Below are 27,768 nucleotides of genomic sequence, written 5' to 3'. Positions count from 1 at the left end.
CTTTCAAACGGTTCTACTTCCTGGCAACTAAGCATTCAAATATATGAGCCTACTGGTGGGGAATGGGAGGTGCGGGGTGGGGTGTCATTCTTATTCAAACTACCACACCCACTTAAAAAGCTTTGGGAGATGCCTACCCTAAAAAAAAAGTCTGTAATGAAGAACACACATAAACTGAAAACACAACTTAAGTTTCTACTCACCGTAGTTGGTGGCACCCAGCAGGATCAGGCGGGGTGGGGGTGGGGTGGGGGGTGGGGGGTGTGTGGGGGTGTGGGGGGGGCAGACTAAGGTAGAGGATGTTAGACCAAATGACAGGTGTGGGACAGGGAGTGCTTTGAGGTCATAAGGTTGGTGTGGACCCACTATTCTTTTGTATCAATGACCTTGGGGCCACAAAGCAGGATACACGTGCTTCTGGTGCTGAAGAATAACTTAATTATTTCTGGTGTTTCAAGAAATCACCGAGCCCCAAGATGAGTTCTGATAAAATGAACCCCCGGCACTGATGCCACCAACAGTATAAAGTTTAGTTTCCACTATGCTGTGTAACAGAGACTGAAAACCAGACTTATTTTATTGCTACATTCCCTGCACTCAATCTGGGAACTTTTGCTTCCACCCACGTTTTCATATAACACTTATTTTTTTTTAATCATGCAAATCTAGATTGATCTCCTTAGAAAAAGGTTTTATTTACACTGTAGTGATTCATCAGCTTCTCACAGGCAGAGTTCAGGGAGTAGGGCCATAAGCGACAGTTTAACAGTATACAGGCATTGAACCTGTTTATTGAAGTATACCCGTAATTCACTGAGTTACACTGAAGGCAACTCTGAAGGGGCATCCACAAGTCTTTATTCTGATGAGAATAGCTGGTTGTATTAGAGTCTGGCCAGGAGTTTTGGGTTATGTTTTTAGCCAGCTCACTGGTGCATGGAAAGAGTATATAAAGCCAACATCTCTAAGATCTTCAAGCTTATTGCTACAGTTTATGAAGTCATAGAAGTGGGAGCTATGAGGTCAAAATGGCCAGAATGCAACTGCACTATTACACTAAATAAAACCAAGCCAATAGTCTTGTGGATCCCTGAATATTTCTCATTCCACACTTCATCTTAGCCAAAAGGCCGAGAAGCGATATATTTCTCATTCCAAAGGCCAGAAACACTGAAAAGGAACCCTTATGCTGAGAGGTAATTATCAGAGTAATTGTATATCTTTGTTCCTGTATCAAGTATTAGGGCTCATGTCCACAATCACTTCTTGCAATAAGCTTACACAGTAACTCTTTACAGACTGCTTGTTGCAGATGCTGAGCTCTGGAATTCAAGGGTGTGGGTGGGCTTCAGGCCATCCAGGACTGAGCCAACACTGTGAAGAGACAATCCAGATACCTCTAAGTCTTATCTTGGTTCTGGGCACGTTTCAGTTCGGCTCCAAGTCCACTTTGCTCCAACTCAGCGATGACAGACATATATTTGAACTCATTTGGTCTGAAGTTAAAGGTCTCTACTAGCCCATAGATCTCCTTCCGATCGGTGGCGTAGAAGAGCTGAACCTGATTGGCGATGCACTGTGCCTCCACAACATTCTGCAAGGCAATGAGAGCAGTGAGGCACTTTCCTGCACAAGCCTGAAGCTCTGTGCCCAAGTTCTGTGGAGGAGTCACTGTTCCTGAAAAGCTTCCCCGACTCCCTGACCTCTCATATCTTCGTTAGATGTTCCTTCCACATGGGCAAGGCATCTTGTTTACCACTCTCAGCACCTTCTCTTATATTTGTTTTTCTTTTTGGCCTGGACTCTTTAATATAAAATCTTCAAAGATACAGACATCATGACTTATTTTATGTTCCAATACATAGTGATATAATGTTTGTTGAGTAAGTTAGTTCAAATGATAACAATTTCTCTATTTAGTTCCTAACTAACCACTACATACATCCCAGGAAGAGGGGCAAGAGTTACCTAGCTCTAAGAATAAGTGTGCAAGTACTGAGTTCTTGACTAACTAGACACACTTGTGTACTACCTGTTATCTTGTTATTGATAGCACCCCAGTCAGAAACACAGTGGCAAAGCCAGTTGTGATGATATAAAATCTCTGCAACTATCATGGTCCTTCCTCCTTTGGTAGATTGATCTCTATTCCTAGTGTGAGGCTGTACTTAATGAGTTTCTTCTAGCAAGTAGACTATGGTGAAATGATTGGAAAGGGCTCTTGTTATTGGAACATAAAAGAATATATTTTGAATTATTTGTTCTGGGGTAAGCTGGCATATCATGAGGACATTCAAGTAGTCCTAAAGAAGAGCCAAGGAAACGAGTGGACCCTTAAGCCCAGTCAGTCTTCAGATGTGACATCATGACAGCAACTTTATGAGACTGGAGCCAGGACCACCTGGCTAAGCTGCTCTTGAGTTCCTGTTCCACAGACTGTGAGGTAATGCTTGCCATTATAATCTACTACAATGCTACAACGTGGAACAATCTGTTATGCAATCATTTATAATCATTTCCAAGGTTCAGAAAGTAGACACAATAAAGAAAACTCAAAGCGAGGCAACACTGGAGATAGAAACCCTAGGAAAGAAATCTAGAACCATAGATTTGAGCATCAGCAACAGAATACAAGAGATGGAAGAGAGAATCTCAGGTGCAGAAGATTCCATAGAGAACATCGGCACAACAATCAAAGAAAATGGAAAATGCAAAAAGATCCTAACTCAAAATATCCAGGAAATCCAGGACACAATGAGAAGACCAAACCTACGGATAATAGGAGTGGATGAGAATGAAGATTTTCAACTCAAAGGACCAGCAAACATCTTCAACAAAATTATTGAAGAAAACTTCCCAAATCTAAAGAAAGAGATGCCCATGAACATACAAGAAGCCTACAGAACTCCAAATAGACTGGACCAGAAAAGAAATTCCTCCCGACACATAATAATCAGAACATCAAATGCACTAAATAAAGATAGAATACTAAAAGCAGTAAGGGAAAAAGGTCAAGTAACATACAAAGGCAAGCCTATCAGAATTACACCAGATTTTTCACCAGAGACTATGAAAGCCAGAAGAGCCTGGACAGATGTTATACAGACACTAAGAGAACACAAATTCCAGCCCAGGCTACTATACCCAGCCAAACTCTCAATTACCATAGATGGAGAAACCAAAGTATTCCACGATAAAACCAAATTCACACATTATCTCTCCACGAATCCAGCCCTTCAAAGGTTAATAACAGAAGAAAACCAATACAAGAACGGGAACAATGCCCTAGAAAAAACAAGAAGGTAATCCCTCAACAAACCTAAAAGAAGACAGCCACAAGAACAGAATGCCAACTTTAACAACAAAAATAACAGGAAGCAACAATTACTTTTCCTTAATATCTCTTAACATCAATGGTCTCAACTCCCCAATAAAAAGACATAGACTAACAAACTGGCTACACAAACAAGACCCAACATTTTGCTGTTTACAGGAGACACATCTCAGAGAAAAAGATAGACACTACCTCAGAATAAAAGGCTGGAAAACAATTTTCCAAGCAAATGGTATGAAGAAACAAGCTGGAGTAGCCATCCTAATATCTGATAAGATTGACTTCCAACCCAAAGTCATCAAAAAAGACAAGGAGGGGCACTTCGTTCTCATCAAAGGTAAAATCCTCCAAGAGGAACTCTCAATTCTGAATATCTATGCTCCAAATACAAGGGCAGCCACATTCATTAAAGAAACTTTAGTAAAGCTCAAAGCACACATTGCACCTCACACAATAATAGTGGGAGACTTCAACACACCACTTTCACCAATGGACAGATCATGGAAACAGAAACTAAACAGGGACACACTGAAACTGACAGAAGTGATGAAACAAATGGATCTGACAGATATCTACAGAACATTTTATCCTAAAACAAAAGGATATACCTTCTTCTCAGCACCTCATGGTACCTTTTCCAAAATTGACCACATAATAGGTCACAAAACAGGCCTCAACAGATTCAAAAATATTGAAATTGTCCCATGTATCCTATCAGATCACCATGCACTAAGGCTGATCTTCAATAACAAAAAAAAATAACAGAAAGCCAACACTCACGTGGAAACTGAACAAGACTCTTCTCAATGATACCTTGGTCAAGGAAGGAATAAAGAAAGAAATTAAAGACTTTTTAGAGTTTAATGAAAATGAAGCCACAACGTACCCAAACCTTTGGGACACAATGAAAGCATTTCTAAGAGGGAAACTCATAGCTCTGAGTGCCTCCAAGAAGAAACGGGAGAGAGCACATACTAGCAGCTTGACAACACATCTAAAAGCTCTAGAAAAAAAGGAAGCAAATTCACCCAAGAGGAGTAGACGGCAGGAAATAATCAAACTCAGGGGTGAAATCAACCAAGTGGAAACAAGAAGAACTATTCAAAGAATTAACCAAACGAGGAGTTGGTTCTTTGAGAAAATCAACAAGATAGATAAACCCTTAGCTAGACTCACTAAAGGGCACAGGGACAAAATCCTAATTAACAAAATCAGAACTGAAAAGGGAGACATAACAACAGATCCTGAAGAAATCCAAAACACCATCAGATCCTTCTACAAAAGGCTATACTCAACAAAACTGGAAAACCTGGACGAAATGGACAAATTTCTGGACAGATACCAGGTACCAAAGTTGAATCAGGATCAAGTTGACCTTCTAAACAGTCCCATATCCCCTAAAGAAATAGAAGCAGTTATAAATAGTCTCCCAGCCAAAAAAAGCCCAGGACCAGACGGGTTTAGTGCAGAGTTCTATCAGACCTTCAAAGAATATCTAATTCCAGTTCTGCACAAACTTTTTCACAAGATAGAAGTAGAAGGTACTCTACCCAACTCATTTTATGTAGCCACTATTACTCTGATACCTAAACCACAGAAAGATCCAACAAAGATAGAGAACTTCAGACCAATTTCTCTTATGAATATTGATGCAAAAATCCTCAATAAAATTCTCGCTAACCGAATCCAAGAACACATTAAAGCAATCATCTATCCTGACCAAGTAGGTTTTATTCCAGGGATGCAGGGATGGTTTAATATACGAAAATCCATCAATGTAATCCATTATATAAACAAACTCAAAGACAGAAACCACATGATCATCTCGTTAGATGCAGAAAAAGCATTTGACAAGATCCAACACCCATTCATGATAAAAGTTCTGGAAAGATCAGGAATTCAAGGCCCATACCTAAACATGATAAAAGCAATCTACAGCAAACCAGTAGCCAACATCAAAGTAAATGGAGAGAAGCTGGAAGCAATTCCACTAAAATCAGGGACTAGACAAGGCTGCCCACTTTCTCCCTACCTTTTCAACATAGTACTTGAAGTATTAGCCAGAGCAATTCGACAACAAAAGGAGATCAAGGGGATACAAATTGGAAAGGAGGAAGTCAAAATATCACTTTTTGCAGATGATATGATAGTATATATAAGTGACCCTAAAAATTCCACCAGAGAACTCCTAAACCTGATAAACAGCTTCAGTGAAGTAGCTGGATATAAAATTAACTCAAACAAGTCAATGGCCTTTCTCTACACAAAGAATAAACAGGCTGAGAAAGAAATTAGGGAAACAACACCCTTCTCAATAGTCACAAATAATATAAAATATCTCGGCGTGACTCTAACTAAGGAAGTGAAAGATCTGTATGATAAAAACTTCAAGTCTCTGAAGAAAGAAATTAAAGAAGATCTCAGAAGATGGAAAGATCTCCCATGCTCATGGATTGGCAGGATCAACATTGTAAAAATGGCTATCTTGCCAAAAGCAATCTACAGATTCAATGCAATCCCCATCAAAATTCCAACTCAATTCTTCAACGAATTCGAAGGAGCAATTTGCAAATTCATCTGGAATAACAAAAAACCTAGGATAGCAAAAACTCTTCTCAAGGATAAAAGAACCTCTGGTGGAATCACCATGCCTGACCTAAAGCTTTACTACAGAGCAATTGTGGTAAAACCTGCATGGTACTGGTATAGAGACAGACAAGTAGACCAATGGAATAGAATTGAAGACCCAGAAATGAACCCACACACCTATGGTCACTTGATCTTCGACAAGGGAGCTAAAACCATCCAGTGGAAGAAAGACAGCATTTTCAACAATTGGTGCTGGCACAACTGGTTGTTATCATGTAGAAGAATGCGAATCGATCCATACTTATCTCCTTGTACTAAGGTCAAATCTAAATGGATCAAAGAACTTCACATAAAACCAGAGACACTCAAACTTATAGAGGAGAAAGTGGGGAAAAGCCTTGAAGATATGGGCACAGGGGAAAAATTCCTGAACAGAACAGCAATGGCTTGTGCTGTAAGATCGAGAATTGACAAATACGACCTAATGAAACTCCAAAGTTTCTGCAAGGCAAAAGACACCGTCAATAAGACAAAAAGACCACCAACAGATTGGGAAAGGATCTTTACCTATCCTAAATCAGATAGGGGACTAATATCCAACACATATAAAGAACTCAAGAAGGTGGACTTCAGAAAAGCAAATAACCCCATTAAAAAATGGGGCTCAGAACTGAACAAAGAATTCTCACCTGAGGAATACCGAATGGCAGAGAAGCACCTGAAAAAATGTTCAACATCCTTAATCATCAGGGAAATGCAAATCAAAACAACCCTGAGATTCCACCTCACACCAGTCAGAATGGCTAAGATCAAAAATTCAGGTGACAGCAGATGCTGGCGAGGATGTGGAGAAAGAGGAACACTCCTCCATTGTTGGTGGGATTGCAGGCTTGTACAACCACTCTGGAAATCCCTCTGGCGGTTCCTCAGAAAATTGGACATAATACTACCGGAGGATCCAGCAATACCTCTCCTGGGCATATATCCAGAAGATGCCTCAACTGGTAAGAAGGACACATGCTCCACTATGTTCATAGCAGCCTTATTTATAATAGCCAGAAGCTGGAAAGAACCCAGATGCCCCTCAACAGAGGAATGGATACAGAAAATGTGGTACATCTACACAATGGAGTACTACTCAGCTATTAAAAAGAATGAATTTATGAAATTCCTAGCCAAATGGATGGACCTGGAGGGCATCATCCTGAGTGAGGTTACACATTCACAAAGGAACTCACACAATATGTACTCACTGATAAGTGGATATTAGCCCAAAACCTAGGATACCCAAGATATAAGATACAATTTCCTAAACACATGAAACTCAAGAAAAATGAATACTGAAGTGTGGACACTATGCCCCTTCTTAGAATTGGGAACAAAACACCCTTGGAAGGAGTTACAGAGACAAAGTTTGGAGCTGAGATGAAAGGATGGACCATGTAGAGACTGCCATATCCAGGGATCCACCCCATAATCAGCATCCAAACGCTGACACCATTGCATACACTAGCAAGATTTTATCGAAAGGACCCAGATGTAGCTGTCTCTTGTGAGACTATGCCGGGGCCTAGCAAACACAGAAGTGGATGCTCACAGTCAGCTAATGGATGGATCACAGGGCTCCCAATGGAGGAGCTAGAGAAAGTACCCAAGGAGCTAAAGGGATCTGCAACCCTATAGGTGGATCAACATTATGAACTAACCAGTACCCCGGAGCTCTTGACTCTAGCTGCATATGTATCAAAAGATGGCCTAGTCGGCCATCACTGGAAAGAGAGGCCCATTGGACATGCAAACTTTATATGCCCCAGAACAGGGGAACGCCAGGGCCAAAAAGGGGGAGTGGGCGGGTAGGGGAGTGGGGGTGGGTGGGTATGGGGGACTTTTGGTATAGTATTGGAAATGTAAATGAGCTAAATACCTAATTAAAAAAATTAATTGTGTTGCTAAAAACAAAAATAAAACAAACAAAAAATAAAAACAAATGCAAGTCCTAAGTTGAATTCTTAGCATTGGAAGAAAAAAAGTTGGTTGTATCTAGCTATAAAATGATGTGGATAAGTTTATTTTAAAAAAAACATGGGCTGTACTTCTTTCTACAGAGTATTCATTTTAAACCTTTTATGTTTTAAACTGGGGCTGGAGTGGTGGGCTCAGGAGTTAAGAGCATGCATTACTCTTGCAAGAGGACCTGAGTTTAATTTCTAGCATCCATGTCTGGTGGCTCAAACCACATGTAACTCCAGCTTTCGGGATATCCAATGCCTCTGGCCGCTGAGAACACTTTCACTCACATGCACATTCTCACACTCAGGCATATATATATACATACACACATACATACATACACACACACACATACATATATATAGATAGATACATACATATACACACATGACTAAAATAATAAAGAAAATCTTTTAAAATTATGCATTTTTACTTATGAATTTATTATGTGTGTCTGCATGTTAGCAGGTATGCCATGGCTCATCCAATGGAGGTCAGAGAACAAGCTCCAAGAGTTAGTTCTTTTCTCCTACCATGTGGGTCCTGGGGACAGAACTCAGGTCATCAGGCTTGATGATGGGTCCCTTTATCTGTTGAGCCTTGTATACTGGGACCTCATAGTCACTGTGGTTTAGACAAGGCAAATTGATTGTCTGGTATGTAATCAAATGTTATAAAGCCAAAACAACAACAAAGCTCCACCCCACATCACCATCCCTCCAAAACCTTAATGATACAACAACTGCATCAGTCTGAGACTATCGGAGTGAAATGGTGAAACAGAACAAACCAAGAAAAAGTTTCCTGTGACCTACCTCTAGGGCTCATTTAAAACACAGCACAATCTCTATGTCATATTTCCATGTGACTCAGAGTACAGACTTTGCCATCAATACTGATGTCTTCTCCCAGTCTTGTCTGAAATATCTGCACTGTGGCCATTATTTTACCTTCCTAGTTCACTTGAAACTCTAACAGTCTGCAGCTGAAGTTCACTGTTCCTAGTGTCTTATCCTTTTACTTCCCTCTCTACCCAGCTTTATTTTCTGGTCTTGGCCCCTCAGTTACATCATTATACCACACAGCCGACTACAGTTAAGTCTGTGCTTATATCTACACAAAATTCTCTATTTCCTTAGACTGTGCTGTGCAAACACTTTCTATAAACAGTAAACATTTTAGGCTCTGGGGGCCATAGAATCTCAAACTACTCAACTCTATTACAGAACTAAAGCAGTCATAAGTAATATGTAAATAAATCCTAATTTATATACCCTGAAATTGAATTTAATACTTTTCACATCCCATGAAATACTAATTTTCGTGGTTTGTGGTTCTTAATCATTTATAATTCATAGGTCTTACAAAAACAAGATGTGGGTTAAATCCAGCCCATAGGCTGTGCTTGCAGACAATAATCTCTCTCTCTTTCTTTCTTTCTTTCTTTCTTTCTTTCTTTCTTTCTTTCTTTCTTTCTCTTTCTCTCTTTCCTTTCCTTTCTTTCTTTTCTTTTCTTTCCTTCCTTCCTCTCTCCCTTTCTTTTTTTCTTTTCTTTCCCTTTCTCTCTCTCCCTCCTTCCTTCCTTCCTTCCTCTCTCTCCCTTTCTTTCTTTCTGTCTCTGTCTCTCTGTCTCTTTCTTGTTTTTTTTCGAGACAGGGTTTCTCTATATAGCTCTGGCTATCCTGGAACTCTCTGTAGACCAGGTTGGTCTTGAACTCAGAAATCCGCCTGCCTCCCACGTGCTGGGATTAAATGCGTGTGCCACCACCGCCCGGCTCTCTCTCTCTCTTTTGAGACATAGTTTTTCTATGTAGTCCTTGGATGTCCTGGGTCTTGATTTTTAGATCCACCTGTCTCTTCCTCCCAAGTGCTGGGATTAAAGGTGTATACCACCATACCTGGCATACTATCTCTTTTTGACTCAAATATCTAACCCCATGTTCTCATGTTTACTCTGAGCTGATGGCTTTTCTTTTCATTTAAAAAAAAACTGACAAGAACTTCTACAAGCTGCCACTAACTCTACTCATCTAACTATACTATACCTATATCCTCATTTCCTGACTTTTGTCCACTATTAAACTCCTGGAGAAAGATTAAGCCCTCATTTCCAGACTTGCTCACCCAGAATATTATTCTTTTTCTTTCTCCTATATGGCTAATATTCTTCTCCCTACCATATATTTCCGTATTATTTATTCAATATTTAAAAGACATCCTTGTTCCCACTTCTTTCCTCTAACAAACACCTTACTTTCTTTCCCTTGAAAGAGTTAATGTTTGCCCTTTCAAATCTCTCTTCCCATCTTTCTTAAATTTAATCATGCTCTTATAATCACAACATTTCTCTGAAACTGTTCTTATAAAGGCTCCCAAATACTTCCATGTCTGTAAATCTTGTAAAATTTCAGTCTTTTATCTCATTTGCCCTATAAGCAAGTTAGAGTTGGCTAACTAAACACTCTCTGTTGCTTAGAACACTTTATCTTCATTTCCAGGCACCCATCAGCTTAACTCCCCGCCCCCACCCAGTATCACAATGGTTTTTCTTACTTTTCCTTGCTGATGTTTCTTCATCTCTTTAGGACTTAGTTCTTACATCTTTTCTCTTCTGCACCCTCATTTATTTTCTTGGTATTTCATTCAATCCATGGCTTTAAATACAACCTATATACTCCAGCTTTTCTGAATACCAGGCGCATGTATCTACCTGACTACATTATATGGATAGCTAATAGACATCTCAGATTTAATAGTCCAAAAGTGAGGTCTTGATTTTCCATCCAAAACTACTCTTTCTTCAGCCTTTATCTTAGTTAATGGCAAATGCATACTATAAGTAGGATTCTGGGTCACTGTCTTCCCGTTGAGTGACACATAGTTTAGGAGGAAAGAAAAATCCAGAGAAATAAGATTGGGCAGTTTAGGAATAACAGTCAGGGAAGTAGAGTCCCCACTCTGTTCCAGTCAGGAGTCTACTGTTACTGTGAGACATCCCATGGTAGTCTAGTGAAACCATTTCCTTCTCTCTATGCAGCTGGTAAAAGACAAAGAAGAAACATAAGTTGTAATGGAGGAAGAAGCTTTAAAGTGCCCAGTCTTCTGAGGACATCCTACACCATCACTGTCGGTCAGATGGGACTGAAATAAGCAAGCCTTAGACAGACCCCAAACTGTCTCTGGTGCCTGGACACGTGGAAAGCAATGGGCATCATCAGTTCAAGGCATGTGGCTGATGCTCTGTCTCAGTGATTCAACTGGAAAAGGAGGAAAGGAGGTCCCATGGTGGATGTTATACACCCATCAACGGTGGAGAGGAAGATAAAGACACAACTATTACTCTAGACTGTAAGCTCATCCCACACTTCATAAGTCACCTATGTGTCCGTAATTTTACCTGAGATCTCCAGGGCCAGATGTGTCTTGGTTTTAGTATTACTGGATTTTATAAAGATATAGGTGAAGATAATATGTAACTGTGTTATGATCCATAATCAAATACATTAATACTTCCTGAATAAAATGTGTAATATTTTGTATCAAATGAGTGTCATAACTATAAATGACCTCATCTCAGTTTAAATGAAAATTTAGCTCCAAAAGAGTTTAAGGCAGGAAAACTGTTGGGATGAAATGAGAGTGAAACAATTTTCAGCACTAGCCATGGTGGCTTACACCTCCGATCCCAGCACTTGGACAGAGGCAGGTGGATCTCTGTAAGTTGGAGGCCAACTTGGTTTACTTAGCAAGTTCCAGGCTAGCTAGGGCAACATAGTGAGTCCCAGTCTGAAATATAACAACCTATTTTCAGGGCCAGTGAGGTAGCTCAGTGGATTAAGATGCTTGCTGCAAGATGACCTGAGTTTGACCCCTGGAAGCTAGATGGTGGAAGGAAGAGAATGGACCTCAAGAGGTTGTCCTCTGACTTTTTACACATGCATCTTGCCATGTGTCCTGTTCCCAATGTGTATATGTGTGTGTGTATGCATGCGAGCGCACACACACTTAAAAAGTACACTGAAACAAAATACCGCCACCACCAAAAGCATTTATTTATCTGTGTATAACTGTACTTCAACTTGGATACTGTAAGCAAGACAAAATTGTTTTCAACCACGAGAAACAAACTACATATAGGCATCTTTCCTTAATCTAGACCCGAGGCATCAAAAAGAGTAATACCTAAATAACTACAGGTCTACTAGGTAAACCCCAAGAGACAAATGCAGAGTCTTACCAGAAATGTGGAGTCCATTTCTGCTGTCATCAGCACTATGCCCTTTTCTTCCTTAAGTTCAGGATAGTGATATAAAATCAGCTGGCTGGCTGCTGCATCCCCTCGGGTCTGCATAGAGGAACACTTATCAAAGCTCAATAAGGTACCACCACAACAAACTGCAGTTACAAAGCAACAGAGTCTGGAGCAAATTCTAGCTCTTAACAGCCCCTTGGGTGCTGGTGAGTTAGAAGACTGGTATGCAGGACAAGGTCAGGCCTGCAAAGACATGGCGAACTGACAGTTTTCATGGTGTTATTTGTGTCTTCAATTGGAAAAGATTTGGCTTTTTTCCCAGAAATGTTTACAAAGGCAGTGAATCCTTCATTGTAGTCATACATTTAAAAACAAAATGGTACAGGCAGCTACCAAGCTAAGGTCTAAAGAAAGCGATATGCTGGTGTAATTGCTACTTCTACGGACTAGTGCATTTCATCTGCTCCCTGTGGAGGCTCTAAAGTCTGAGCTCTTTTAAGCTATAGCTAGCACTGGAGAGTTTGTACACAAGCCAGATTTCTATTGTGTGGCTTTAAAATATTATCTATCTGGTTGGGGCAGAAAGGAGAGAAAAATGACAAATGTGTAACTTCATAAGAATGATCAGCAAGGTCACCAGACCTCAAGTCTAGACTAGGAAGAGAAGCCGAATTTAAAGCCAATGCCGTTACCTAGCATGGAAGAAAACAACCTCAGTAACAAGCACATCCCTGGGCTTCAGCTTTAAAGCTCCAGCAGGCATCCTGTACGTATTACACCGAGCTATTGCTAAGGCGCTCTTAACAGTTCATCCTCTTAGTTCTCTCACCACACTTCTAACGTACTGATCATTCTGGCCAAAATCCTAATACTAATTATTTTGATCATTATGTTTCTGAAGGACTTTCTCAGGGTCTGTTATGAAAGTCATACATGATACTATCACAAAAAGACATATACCTCTCATTAGATACTATGGTGATTAGAATGGAAAACGTCCCCCAAAACTCAGGCATCTAAAGGCTTGTTCCCCAGTTGGTGGTGCTATCTGGGGAAAGCTATGGAACTTTTAGGAGGTGAAGCCTCACTGGAGGACGTACACCTTGGAGGCAGGCAGTCATGAGGGTTTATATCTCTGCCCACTTCCAGTGGTTATCCACTGTATGCTTGTTGAAGAATGACCTCTCAGCGTCCTGCTCTGGCTACTTGCTATCATGTCTCCCCAGCCATTACAGAGCCCTGCTCTGGAACTGTAAGCCCAAATAAACGCTTTCTTCTATAAGTTGCTTCTAGAATGGTGTTTTATCATAGCAATAGAAAGTAAACAAGGACAGACCTGCAGTATGAGGATCCTGCTGTATTGCCTTCCAATCCCATTCTAGAGTCATCGACTACTCTGTGTTTGGTATCTGTCAATTCCTCTGTGCTTTTATATTTTAGCTTTGAACTCCATTGGGGCAGTCCTTTTCTTGTAGGACCTAGTAGGTTTCTCAGGACAGTGGTCAGTGTTTAAGTTTATAGACTTTGGAGTAAGACAAGCGGGACTCAAAACAGTTTACTACTTACTTAGTAATGCACATGACCTTCTTCTCTACCAATACAAGTAGTAACAGTAGCCACTTCATGACATATTGAGAAGATTAAACGACAAGTATGAAACACCCACTGCATAATATCTATCCAATGCTAACACTTGCCAAATTCTAACACCACAATGTCAAAGCTTGCCCCTTCACTTTATTCTGTGCCCTCTGCCTCAGCTTTAAAGCCAAAACAATACAGGTTTTTTCGTTTTTTGTTTTTAAACCAGGTGTGTGCTCCGAATATAGAATGCCAATCCTAGTTACTATGAATTAAAATACTGACTCTTTTTTTTAAGTCTCAAGTGTACTTTGAGCTATGTTTTTTACTCTAACATTTGTAAATAAAACAAAGAAAAAGAGAAAGCAAATAAACTAATATGTATGAAGTGAAAACTATTCATCTAGCATTTTGGAAAAGGCTACCTTGGTTAATAAAACACAGGTAAGACATGGAGGCCTGCCTCAGTGGGCTCATAGCTTGGGCTACAACGACCCATTTGTGTTGAGACACATGCAATAGATGCCATAGAGGTTGCAGAAGGAGACAAAAGAGAGACAATGAAGCTAGAGAGCGGCGTTCTGACTTCAGATATCGGCTATGGAGGCCTAACATTCAGCGTATTACAGTTCAGCAGCAGCACAGCAGGTACTGCTGGACTCAGCCAGTGTTCTGGACCCTAACCCCAGCCCCAGGAAGGTTTCTACTCTTACCAAAGGATAGGCTTCTTTTTTATACCCCGTGTTTTGTAGGGCATATGTCACCTACCTGAATATTTATAAGTGCAGTGAAGTGGAGCTCTGTACCTGTCCATTGTCCTACAAAGAACTCATAACCATCCCTTCTTGGTAGTGCACAAAGAAACTGTGGAAAACAGAAAAACAAGGAGACCGGTGAATAAATGAAGTCATTTCTTCAATGTCTTATCACTAGTAGCACTTTATTTCTTCAATGCTTGGATAGTTTCTCTGTTTTCTCTTCCTTCCTTCTTTCCTTCCTCTGTTCATTTTTTTTTTTTTTAATTTAAAGAAAATGTCTCATGTATCCCAGGCTGACCTCAAACTTATACACAGTGAAGCCTGCCTGACTCCTGACTCTCCTGCCTCTGCCTTGAGTAAGCCTTAGAATAAGCATGTGCTGCCATACCCAGTTGATGGGGTACTGGGGACTGACCCTGGGGTTTTGTGCATGCTAGGTAAAGTAACCTACTGAGTTATACTCCCATCCCATAATGCTTGGCTTTATGGGATGAAATTATGAAATTAATTATGTGATAGTATAACAAACACATGCACATTTCTCAACCCATCTAAGAAGGAGCGTATCAGAGATGAAATTTGAGAGCTGACATTTAGCAATATTGCTATCCAGCCCACCAGTATGATATATATCTCTGATTTGCTAAGGTAGTCTTTATTTCTTACTAGCAATGTTTGAGCAATCATAGCTGTCACACTGGCTACCCATTCCCTTTCCCTGGAACTGTGTGGTGGATCACTACTTCAGCATCAAAATATTAATTTATTTCTGGCACATATTATCAGAATAGCATGAATAAAACTGTCAAGAAAACTCTAACACAGGAACCTCACGGAAGTTGTGAAGATAAAGGTCTTAGGTTCTGTCTAGTTTCCTTCCTTCCTTCCTTCCTTCCTTCCTTCCTTCCTTCCTTCCTTCCTTCCTTCCTTCCTTCCTTCCTTATTGAGGCAGGTTCTTTCTATATAGCCCTGGGTGGCCTGGAACCTGCTATGTTGACCAGGCTGAATAGGATTAAAGACACGTATCAGTACACTGGGTTCTATGGTGCCTTTTCATACATATACTGACAGATTAAGACCTATATCAGAAAGGCCTAATATGTAGTAGAATGCTAAAAAGCCATTTATAAGAATGAAAATACCACTTATCAATAAAATTAGCATATAAGTACCATTGTTAATAGAGCATTATATCATGAGAAGAACTGGTTTGAAATTGCCTATTTGGTGGCACTTATAAGCAATTCTGCATAGTCACTACAGACTTACTGTTGGGCAGGACTGAGCCCTGTTCCAGATCAAATCAAACTTCTCTTTCTGTAAGTTAGAAAAGAATAAAATTAACTCACAAATAGAAAAACATGAAAAGTCACAATCACACTAGATTTTTTTCCAAGAGTGAATTCTAGAACTACATTATGGCTAAAACAGGCTTTTAAGTTCCACCATTTACAAATCACTCTTTTTTTTTTTTAAGATTTATTTATTATTATATCTAAGTACACTGTAGCTGTCTTCAGATGCACCAAAAGAGGGCATCAGATCTCACTACGGATGGTTGAGAGCCACCATGTGGTTGCTGGGATTTGAACTCAGAACCTTTGGAAGAGCAGTCAGTGCTCTTAACCACTGAGCCATCTCTCCAGCCCTACAAATCACTCTTATAATAAAATGACAAGAAAACCTGATGCATGCTTTGCTGCTCATTGCTACAGAGTATATATGAAGACTAAGTCCTCCAATGCTTTAAAGTCTCCAAGGAACCAGGTAGGTACTCAAGGGAGACCTGAGAAGGCCTGTCCAATGAGCTGGTATGAAAGATCTAAAACAGCAAGTACAAACTGCACAGGTTGTGGAGTTCATGAAGGTAAGAGTATATGTGTATAAGAAGTTAAAACAAAGGACAGAGAGTCCTCACAGCCAAAGGCCTGACTTTTCTTTCTGTATGCATTTTCGGCTTTAATCTTATACTTAGGTAAGCCTCTCAGAATACAGCGGTGTTCTTCAGTGCACTTTAAGGTAAGAGATAATCTCTCTCTTTCTTTTTTTATTTGCTATATAGACAAGGCTGACCTCTAACTCACGAGACCTGTCTGCCTCTGTTTCTACCTCTCGAGCACTGGGATTAAAGGTGTGCACCATCATGTCTGGTTCTTAGCTATAGTAAAGCAATGGCTAGCAATCACCTTTAAAACAATTCCAAGAAGGCAAAGCCAAGAAAATGCCACTTGCTAAGGGGAAAAGCTGGAGAGGCCCAGAGGGAGCATTTGCCATACACACAGGGAGGGCAGAAAGCCATGCTGTGTCTCCACAGTTTGGTTAGAAAGTGAAAATGAAATAAAATGCATCTGGAAATCACTCAGAAACATGAACTTGCACTAGCCTCCCTGGTCAGACTGGAAACATTTCTAAACCAGAACAAGGGAAAGCAAGCGTCATAAATACACCATATGGAGCTTCCAATCGCTGCTGCTTAGGGCATAATAAAACTCTTAGAGCTGTAAAGTGTAACTTCCTGAGATGTCATAAACAGAGGAGAAGCAAAGGCAGCTGCCTGAGAGGGTAGGAGTGCTGACCTCATGCTGAAACACTTCCATCTCCCCTTCAGATTACTCACAGGAATAACTGCGTAGACTGTGTCTTTTGCTGAAAAATACTGCTGCCAAATCTGCAATAAACAAACAAACAAATGAATGATCTGTGACAATGTGGGTAAATGTACACCAAGATACAGTGCTAGAAAGTTCTCTTCACTCCTGAGTCATCTCTCCAAATCCTACACTGTTTATTTCTTAATAATCAAGTCTGGGAGCTGGAGATATGGCTAACAGCAGTGGTTAATAACATCTCCTGCTCTTGAAAAAGACCCATTTGGTTCTTAGCATCCACATTAGGCAGCTCATGGCTGCCTTTTACTCCAGTGCCAGGAGACCAGTGGGATCCAATACCTTCGGCCTCTGCAGGCTCCTGCATTTAAGCATACCTACCCCTTACAAACAGACAACTGATAATAATTAAAGGGCCTGGAGAGATGGCTCAGCAGTTAAGAGCACTGGCTGCTCTTGCTGAGCACTAAGGTTCAACTCCTACTGCCCAGATGGCACAGCTCACACCATCTGTAACTGTAGTTCCAGGGAATTTGACACTTACTCTTGGCCTCCACAGGTACTGCACACATGTGATGCACAGACATGTACGCAGGCAAAACATCCATATACATATAATGAGAAAATAACCTTTACAAAATAAATTCTGTCAAAGAAATAGTTTCTATGACCTCTGAAATAATTGTTCTCAGGATTTATCTTGTTTGTGATAGGCTTTCACAAGTTCTTTATCGTCTCCCCACACCATACCTCCCCAGCCAACTGTGGACTTTCTCAGAGAGGAAGAATACAGGCCACTCAGAGGTTAGGGTCTGGAGTCAATGGCCTGGGATGCAAACCCTGGCCCTGATCATTTACTAGCTAGTCCACCTTGGACAAATCTCTGGAACTTAGACGACATTGATAAAACAGCAGTGACACCAACCTCATGGGATTGTTATGAAGACTAACTGAGACTGGCAGAGCAGACACTAAAATAATGTTAGCTTTTATTGCTTATTGCAGGCAGCTCTTAAAATTCTGCATCCAAGAAGTCCTACATTTAGGGAACAGATAGAACCTGCTGTCTGACTGAGATACAGAGCAGTCACAATTTCTCTGCCTGGCATCAAAGAACACAGAGTACAGTTGATTTTCATGATGTAAATACCCAAAAATAGTAAGTAGGTTTATAAAGTATAAAATAAGAAAACAGGGAAAAAGAAAAAGAAAACCCACAGTTTTATTACACTATAAGAATAGTTTTGGTCGTTTTTAGGAATGTTTTTTACAATATATTGTATATAGTCCATGTGCAGTATCCTCGCAGCACGAATGCATGTTCTATGCGCATGCTTTTTACTGACCTCTATTATTTTTGTCCTCTGTGGCTTTTCACATTGAGGGTTTTTACTGGAATTTTCCTTTTCCCATCTCTGACCACCTTCCCCACCAGTTCTTCTTTAACTCAAGGCTAAGTTCATACTTCTCCCCACAAGTAGTTTTCCTTCATCATTGTCTATTTCATATCATCTCTCTAGAGATTGCGCTGGCTAGTTTTATGTCAGCTTGACAGAAGACAGTCGTTTAGGAAGAGGGAGCTGCGATTGAAGAAATGCTCCCATGAAACTGGCCTATGGACAAGAATATGGTACATTTTCTAGTAAAAAAATACATTCAAAATTTTTTATTTTATTATTTTATGCGTATGACTATATGGCTTGCACATACATATGTATGTGTACCATATTTATATTCCCAAGAAGTCAGAAGAGAGTTTTTGATCTCTTGGAAGTGATGTTACAGATGGTTGTGAGCCACCTTGTGGATGCTGGGAATCAAACCTCGGTTCTCTGCAAAAGCTACTAGAGCTCTTAACTGCTGAGCCAATCCTCCAGCATGTTTGTAATTAGTGACTGATGTGGAAGGGTCCAGCCTATTGTGGATTGACGCCATCCCTCAGCGGATGGCCCTGAAACATATACAAAGCAGCAGAGCAAGCGGGCAAGCAGCACTTCTCAATGGAGTTGATGCAGCAGCTCCAGCTTCTCTACTCCTTCCATTTTGAGTTCCCTCCCTGACCTCCCTAGAGGACAGACTACAAACTGTACGCTGAAATAAACGCTTTCCTTCCCAAGTTGCTTTTGGTCTTGGTGTCTTACTGCAGTAATAAAAAACTAACTGAAACAAATACGTTAACTTAAATATGGTCATTAGCATTGAATGCACCTCCTTCACTGGTTTGCAAGCACTGAGTAGGCAGGATATTAGTCTATGTCATCACCAATGTCCTGCAATCCAACAGTATCAGATGACATAGCTCAGTGGCAGAGTGGTTGCTTAGCATGCATGAGGTTCAGTTCCCAGTACTGCTTGGCGGTGTGAGGGGGCAAGCAAAGGGAGGGAATTTCACTTATACCAGGACTTCTTAAAGTTTTTCCACTTGTGACTTCCTTTTACCCATGAAATTTGATTATGGGTATATGTAATATAAAATAGGCATAGAAATCAAATATTTACTGATATTAAATTATACAAAATATTTCAAAATAATTCTTTCATATACATATAATTTTATCATTTATTAAAGAGAAAAAACTTGTATACTATTGAGAGGTATGTGCTTATTTTTAAACAACTAAATCTTGACTGAAATTCGATATTGTAAGATATAAATAATCTTCAATATTTTTTTCAGAGGTGACTGATTTTTAAAAAAAATTTTAATTGCCAATGTTTGGAACATTGTTTTGCATAAATATATATTTTTTAACCACGTGTCTTTAAGTTGGGAATAACAGCATGTACTTCTTTTTTTTTTTTTTTTTAAAGATTTATTTATTTATTATATGTAAGTACACTTTTAGCTGTCTTCAGACACTCCAGAAGAGGGCGTCAGATCTTTTTACAGATGGTTGTGAGCCACCATGTGGTTGCTGGGATTTGAACTCTGGACCTTCGGAAGAGCAGTCGGGTGCTCTTACCCACTGAGCCATCTCACCAGCCCAGCATCTACTTCTAAGGGTAGACATTAGAATTTAATGAAGAAATACTTTTGAAGCAACAAGCATAATGCCTGCCTGTGTTTTTATTATTCCTTTAATTGCTATCGTGTTCATTAGCACATAAACCTAAAATATAATGGAAGTATAAAGAATCCTCAAATAGTTTCATACAGGCTAAAGAGAAAAGAATTACAGTCATAAGTAGGGATGAGCAATGTAAATCAAGGTACACAGAATGACAGAACAGGCAGGGCGGATCATGAATGCTTTTGAGAGATGGTTAGGAAATGCCTATGGGAGGTCTTTAGGCCACAAATGCCAAGGAAATGAAAATGGGGAAGGGGTTGTCACTGGATATTTTGAAACATGTTCCCAACACAGTATTTTTTCATTTATTTTAAAACATATCTATAGCACTTACTCTGTGCCAGGATTCGTTCTAAGTGCTTCACAAACGTTAACTCATTTAATTCTCAAATAGTTTGACAAGTAGGCATATAGCTGTTACCACTTTACAGTGGGCAAACTGAGGCTCTGAGAAATTAACTTGTCAGTCAGATAAGTGGAAGAGCTAGAGCTTAAAAATGTCAGCTTATTTCTAAAGTCTAAGTTCCTCCCTCCTTTCCTCCCTCCCTTTCTTTCTTGATACGAGGTTTCTCTGTGTAGTCCTGGCTGTCCTGGAACTCACTGTGTAGACCAGGCTGGCCTCGAACTCACAGAGATTCGCCTGCCTCTGCCTCCTGAGTGCTGGGATTAAAGGTCTGTGCCACCACGCCCAGCTCTACTGCTTTAACCAGCACACTCTCTTCTCTGTAGCAAGCAGAACCTCAAGTGCACTCAGCTAAGACAAGGGAAAGGAAAAGCTACATGGAGGGCAGCTGTGCTCACCACTACCCCACCAGCACACCACGGGAGCCTATTTGCAAAGGTAGTGAAGAGCCAGGTATAGAATCCTGATGACTTTAAATGAAAGGGAAAGGGTAAACCTAAGTCATTAGACATATAAAAGCAAGACAAAGAAAGACACGTTTTAAATGTCACTGTTATTTATGTGACTCATCACTTTTGTCCCTTAGGACTATTTATTATTGGCATTGAAAAAGGTGTAAGAAAAACATCTGACCTTTTCTGTTCTCAGACTTGGTTTACAGAGCAAATAATCTCAGGGGGCGTGCCTATTCATTTCCACCTATTACCTGTTTTATTTCCTCCGCAGTTTTGTCTTTCACCATCTCAACGTTGAAGACTGAACTGAGAGTCTTGAAAGAAGAAATAGCAATTAATTTAACATCTACAATTAACGGTAACAACAACCCCAGCTTAGTTCTGTCTCAAGCCTTGTGGAAAAGAATGTCAGCACAGTGAAGCAGACCTCCTGTGGGTACAAAAGCCTCTCACAGGCTCAGAGAACGTGAGTCTCTGCTCCCACACAGACCTTCCTTCACAGTTCTATTCCTGGGCAGTAACTATTAGGTCATCAAGCATCCCCAGATGCTCCAGTCTCACCAGTCTTGCAGCACTTTGCAGCTGGTAAGGGAGAAGCATTGGCTGCTGCTCCCCCAGGGAGCTCTGTATTTGTGCAATAGGTGCTCCATGTGGTGTTTTGATTTAGAAAGGAGTGCTTTCTGTTTCCTTCAAATGTCTAGCAGTGTCTGTGGACCCAAACCTAAGTTAGAAGTCATGTCAAGGACACAATAACCCAGACAAATATTTCTCATCTCTACTGTTGGGAAAAATCACCTTAGACAAAAATCCCTGAGCACAACAAATATGTTTAAATTTGCAGCCTCTTATTATAGATGTCCCACATGACTTCAGACTTAGATTTCTATATTTAACTAGAAACCTACCTTGTCCTTAGTGAATCCTTTGCTCACAGGCTGTTTCCCCAAGGCATCTGTCTGAAATACATGAGGAGACAGACTATTAAACTATACTTTCCTCACAGAAAGAAAGAAAGAGCAAGAAAGGCAGGAAGAAAGAAAGGGAATAAATCAAACCACTGAGGTGGCCAGTCTCACTGAGTCCTTCTGTTCCTGGGAACTCACTCATATCCACTCTCTATGACACTGTACATACCTCTCTAAGAGTTACTGTTTATGGGACAGCTTTCCTTTCTCTAAGAATCTGAGATACAGAGGTGAGAACGGGTATGTTAGCAGACACTGACTCCCAGTACAGGAGTTCACAGTACAGCTGCCACTACTGTGAAAAACCATGAAGGATTCTTTCTGTGCTTGGCCCTCTGACCTGTTCCACACCAGACACCAATTAGGTGAGAAATGGTGAGATGTGTTTTCTAAAACTGATTATTTCTGATAGCATTTCTAGTTGTAGGGGTCTTCAGCATGCTAGAGTCCTGTTGAGTTCTCAGATTCCCTATCAATTAGACTTCTTGTGACGGTTAAAATCCCTTGTTACATTGATGGGCCCGAGAGGTGCCTAGGGAACTTGTAATCCACCTCTGGATAAGTCTGTGAGGGCACTTCCAGAGATGACTAGGTCATGAGGTCTGATCTAATGAACAGATTAATCCTTTGTTGGATTCATAATATGAAGATATTGAGAAGTGACGAAAGGTGGGCTGTGGGGTCTATCTGGAGGAAGTATGTTGTTAGGGCATGTTCTTAGGGGCTCTATCTTATTCTGGTCTCTTTCCATATCCCCCTTTTCTGCTTCCTAAGCAAGCCCACATGCTCTTTGACATGACGTACTGACAAATCTGAAACATGCAAACCCAATCCTTCCTCATCAAGGATGTTTCTGTCACAGAAATGTGCTAACAATGATACATTTCCACTCTAAAAGGGCCAAAAACAATCAAAAGTGGTTCCAGCTTGGCTCAAGTCTCTCCAGAATTAGTTCCCATGCACCTCTGAGATTACAAGTTTTCAAATGATATATTGTAAAATCACTTCAGTGGATTGTTAACATAATTTTTTAGGAGATTAAAAACTAAGAATACACTACCCAGGTGTGATGACTCACATCTGCAATCTGAGCCCGTGGGAGGCTGAGGCAGGAGGGTTACTGAGAGTTCAAGAGGGTTACCTACTAAGTTCCAGATGAGGCTGGTTTGCAGAGTGAGAACCAGACAAACATAGGAAAAGAATGTATTATGTGTCACCAGAACACTGCTGCACAAAAGTTTCGTTTGTTATACGAAACATACACATGTATTCTAAGTAGCAATGTAAATATATTTCCTACTGTGAGTTGTGGTCAAAGAGTCTGGAAAGCATTGCCCTAGATTATCATAGCTAGCTTTCTATACCCTTTCCCCAGCATTGGTGCTCAAGGATCACAAAGACTAATGATGCATTAAGGTCTTTTTATGTGCCAGGGATGGTGCTGGAGAGTGCACGATACTACTTCATCCAGTCTTAGCATATTCTGTGAGGTAGGTATTATTATTTCTAATTCACAAATAGGCAAAACTAAGGCAGAGAGAAGTTACATAATTTGCCCATAACTACCTAGCTGGTAGCTAAACGCTATGACGCAGTCCTTGGCACGTGGTTCCGGAGCTTGTCTTCTTATCAGGCAAGTTAACCTAAGTCTACCTTTTAAACTCAGTTACCTCTGCAGCCATGTGTGCACATACACACATTCAGACATACACACCTACAAATAATAATAATAATAATAATAATAATAATAATAATAATAATAATTCTTGCTGGGTGTGGTAGTGCACAACTTTAATCCCAGTTCTCAGGAGGCAAGAGAATCTATGAGTCCAAAGCCAGCCTGGTCTACACGGCAAGTTCTAGGCCAGCCAGAGATAGACAGTGAGAGTCTGTCTTTAAAAAAAAAAAAAAAAAAAAGCAAACCCAGGACCTCCATTGAAAATATCCCCTGTATCCTACAGCTCAGTTCCATGAGCTCCTTGACCACTAGACTACATTTCTTATGAGTGGGGACTCTCCTCTCAGTCTTCTACATTCCAACATGACTACAGGATCTTGTCTAGCAAGAGCAGGGTACACATTTACTGACGGAGAATGAGAAAAGATGAGATGTTCCGGTCACTGGCGACCACTTAAAGGGTAAGGGCTAGTAAGCTTATACAACAAGACAAAACCAACCTCCGAGGCCCAGTACATCTTACCTTCTGCTCCATACACTTGATAAAATCACTTTGTTTGGAGTGCCCCACTGGCTGCTTTCGGAACTCACTGCGCTTCTCCAGGCGGGACTCAAAGGCCGCTGGGTCAGACCTGACAAAAGGTAAATAAAGGTGAAGCACGCAGGCCTTTGCGGGCTTTGAAATAAGGAAGCACTCCATCGCACCTCCTCAGAGAAGGGACACAGACACCATGAGGCTAAAGGGTTTGCATTCAGTTAAGAACAGGGTATAAGCCTGAAAGTCAAGGCAGTGGAAAGCAAAGCCAGTTACTCAGCTATAGGTAAGCCTCTAGGGATCAGCAGTGCAACACTGTTTTTGTTTTGTTTTTTTGCTTTATTTTTCTTTTGCAGGCTACTCGCTCAGGTGATGCAGGGCTCGCTTTCTTAGGTTCTTAAGCCACTCAAGAGAGAAAGAATACTGTCAAGTCATATTGCTGGGTTACCTCCACAGGCAGGAATCCTACAGCGTGCCTACTCAGTGTTAAGGTTTTACCTGAATATATCTAATTTTTGACGTCTCCTTCTATACCCACCATCAGATCCTGTACTCCAAATGGATGCTCTGGAAGAAGCCTTAGTACCTGAGCATCTCCCTGACCTATCAGACAGAACACCAGAATTCATCCTTTATCTTAAAATGGGGATGCTCTTCAGGCTTGAAGGCTAGGCTGAGGCAGCCATTGTTACTAAGGATACGTCAGAATGTGTAGCTGATTATGGGATGCGTGGCTTTGTAATCGTAGATGAAAACATCATCCAAGAACTCTAGCTACTTGCCTGGGAGACACACAACAGTTTGGGTGAGGAGCCAAGGATAGCTTGTTTAACCGTTTGGTAGACCTTCATAGTCAAGACATTATAGGGTACTGCCTATTCCAAAAACTGTTTGGATGTGACACCAAATGTCACTGTCTTCACTACTATGTAGATGGGCTGATCTTTTCTTTTCTTCTGGAAGGACTGGGTCAGCCCAGCTAATAAGCACGGATGTACCTGAGCTTGCCATGGTGAGTGCATAGAAAACAGGGGCACCGTGCGCAGGAGAGCTCTTGCTGTGCTCTAGGCACATAGAAAATAGCTAACACACTGTCCCTACTTGAAGAAACTTACTACCTAGTTGTATAGACAGATACATAAATATGTACAAACGCACTGCTGATAATTATAACCGTAACAAAATTTTGCTCAAACATCCTTAAATGACTGAGGTGGTTTCATGACTGTACTTTTGACTGTGTTATTATTTCCCATATTTGGAACACATTCCTCCAATGATTTAAGAGCTAGACCTAGACCATAGTATTTGCAGTTTAGGTATTAGATTGGTCTAGAGAGTGGCAGAGAACTAGCATGTGAAGGTTTTACATCAAGCGCTAAGCAGTTTGGACACTGAAGAATTCAATGGGGCACCTTGGGAAACTCACTTTCTGAAATATTAGTATGTATAAATGTTGATGGGAATGACCCAAGGAAGGAAAGAGACCATTATTGGCCCCTGAGTAAGTCTGAATAGACCCACTAAGTACTCAGTGAGATGAGACACCTCTTTGGAGACACTTGTGTATTAAAGGGATCAGAGAGAAGTGGGTGGAGAGGACTGCAGGTCAAGTACTATTTTAAAATCAATTTGAGACTATCTAATGTTTGAAGGAGAGCAAAAGTATTCACTCATTTATTCCATCATTGCTTCAAAAAGCTTAGAAGATCACTCTATTCGTGGTAAAGTGACAGACAGGTGGAGGGTTCCAGGGCTAGAAGTGGTAAACCCTAGTGTCTTAGTCAGGGTTTCTATTCCTGCACAAACATCATAGCCAAGATGCAAGCTGGGGAGGAAAGGGTTTATTCAGCTTACACTTCCATACTGCTGTTCATCACCAAATGAAGTCAGGACTGGAACTCAAGCAGATCAGGAAGCAGGAGCTGATGCAGAGGCCATGGAGGGATGCTCCTTACAGGCTTGCTTCCCCTGGTTTGCTCAGCTTGCTCTCTTATAGAACCCAGGACTACCAGCCCAGGGATGGCACCATCCACAATGGGTCCTCCCACCCTTGATCACTAATTGAGAAAATGCTTTACAGCAGGATCTCATGGAGGCATTTCCTCAACTGAAGCTCCTTTCTCTGTGATAACTCCAGCTTGTGTCAAGTTGACACACCAAACCAGCCAGTACACCTAGTTAGAGGATGCTGCTGCCCCGCGTGAAGACGAAGAACTTAAGGGAGTGGAATTAAAATGAGACAAAATGCAGAGAACTTCTAGCCGGTAACGTCTGGCTTCCTTTCAGAAGTGCCTTCCTATAGCACCAAACTCTCAGACCACCATTCCTTACCTTCATCCTTCGTCCTGGAACTAGGCACCCACTCTACCTACCTTAACAGCCATAACCCTACGACACTTTTCCTCCTCAGTGCTGGAGATGGAACTCAAGGCCCAGTGCATAGTAAGCAAGTTCTCTTCTACTAAGCCACACCTCTTTCATCTTCACGGTTTACCTTCTGGAAGCTGACGCCTTAGGAACCCTGGTTACAGTCAGATAAACCTTAACCAACTGTGTGACCTCGGGCAAGACTCTACCTCTCTCCAGATCCCTACATTTCCTTAGTGAGAGGGTTCAATGGGCAATACAAACGTAACATTATCATATCAGTCTTTGCCACAATCCCAGTCTCCTTGTCCAGGCAGTCAGGGCCCTAAGCTGGGAGAGCCTGTGAACTTGATCTCTCAGGCAGGTATCTGCTGACTCAACATGTGACCTTGAGCAAATCAAATGCCTTCGCTGAAGGTCTTCATTTTCATCTTCCTAAGTAGGGGACAACTTTCTCTGAGCTGTCTTCTTCATAGGGCTTTAAAGAGTGTTTTGACGACTGTGGAAAGACCCAAAGAGTCTGCAGAGATGTGACTTTAGGCAAGTGGCCTGGCCTCTCTGAACTTGGAAACAAACTATTGGTATAGCAGGGCCAGGGCAAGCCCACCGTCCCGGAGAGTAGTGCATGCCGGAAGCTCTGCCCGCCGGTCGTGAGTCCCCACCCCCACCCGACCAGGACCGCACCTGCGCAGCTGCTGGATCTTGTCCCGGTAGCGGTCGTAGAAGGGGTTCGCTTCCAGCTCGCTGACCCCACTGCCGTCTGCTCCCTCGGGGGGCAGGCCCGAGCCCCGGCGCACCGGGAACACGCGCAACTGTGCCGGTGACACGAACCCCAGCCCCAGGGCGCGGCTGCGCACTGCACACAGGCCTCGGTAGAGACCCGCCACCTGCAGGACTGCGGGGCACGCTCCACCCGCAGCGGACACTACCGCCGCCATGGCCGCCTGCGACTCCCCCTCCTCCTCCTCGGGCGCGTCAGCCTCGGCCCCCGGCCCGCGCGCCTGCTCCATCTCCCGCAAGGTCCGCGAGGCCCGCGTTCCGCCACCGAGGTTCCGCGCGCTCAAGGTTCCGGGTGCTGGAGTGGAGAAGGGACAACGACGCTTCGGGCTGGCAGCTCCCGGTTCTGCCCACCCGCTCTAGGGGTGTCGTGGCGCGTCTCCT

General features: G+C 41.5%; 1 protein-coding gene across 2 annotated transcripts; it reads right to left on the bottom strand.

Moving 5' to 3' along the window:
- Positions 1–672: 672 nt before the first annotated feature.
- Positions 673–27,768, bottom strand: Atpaf1 (ATP synthase mitochondrial F1 complex assembly factor 1). Of its 2 annotated transcripts, none has more exons than NM_181040.5 (9): positions 27,292–27,768; positions 24,226–24,334; positions 21,965–22,015; positions 21,311–21,373; positions 17,142–17,192; positions 15,794–15,841; positions 14,535–14,630; positions 12,171–12,278; positions 673–1,594 (listed from the first exon to the last, which is right to left on the bottom strand). In NM_181040.5, exons 1-9 carry the CDS (start codon positions 27,615–27,617, stop codon positions 1,400–1,402), a joined length of 1,047 nt encoding a protein of 348 aa, NP_851383.2. In that variant the 5' UTR covers positions 27,618–27,768; the 3' UTR covers positions 673–1,399. The 2 variants fall into 2 exon arrangements, with proteins under 2 accessions (NP_851383.2, NP_001356162.1); NM_001369233.1 differs by having other exon boundaries at positions 27,292–27,590.

Source organism: Mus musculus, chromosome 4 (genome assembly GCF_000001635.26).
Source record: "Mus musculus strain C57BL/6J chromosome 4, GRCm38.p6 C57BL/6J".
Taxonomy (NCBI): Eukaryota; Metazoa; Chordata; class Mammalia; order Rodentia; family Muridae; genus Mus; species Mus musculus.
The sequence above is the reverse complement of the archived record's forward strand: the minus strand, read 5'-3'. Positions and strand labels throughout refer to the sequence as shown.

Bases quoted from the DNA above. Each gene is read 5' to 3' on its own strand.
- Atpaf1 (NM_181040.5), bottom strand. From the start codon at position 27,617: ATGGAGCAGGCGCGCGGGCCGGGGGCCGAGGCTGACGCGCCCGAGGAG. The intron at 22,016-24,225 runs GTAAGATGTACT...CATGTATTTCAG, and splicing joins TCAAGTGTATGGAGCAGAAG to ACAGATGCCTTGGGGAAACA. The intron at 15,842-17,141 runs GTGAGTAATCTG...TCTAACTTACAG, and splicing joins CAGTCTACGCAGTTATTCCT to AAAGAGAAGTTTGATTTGAT.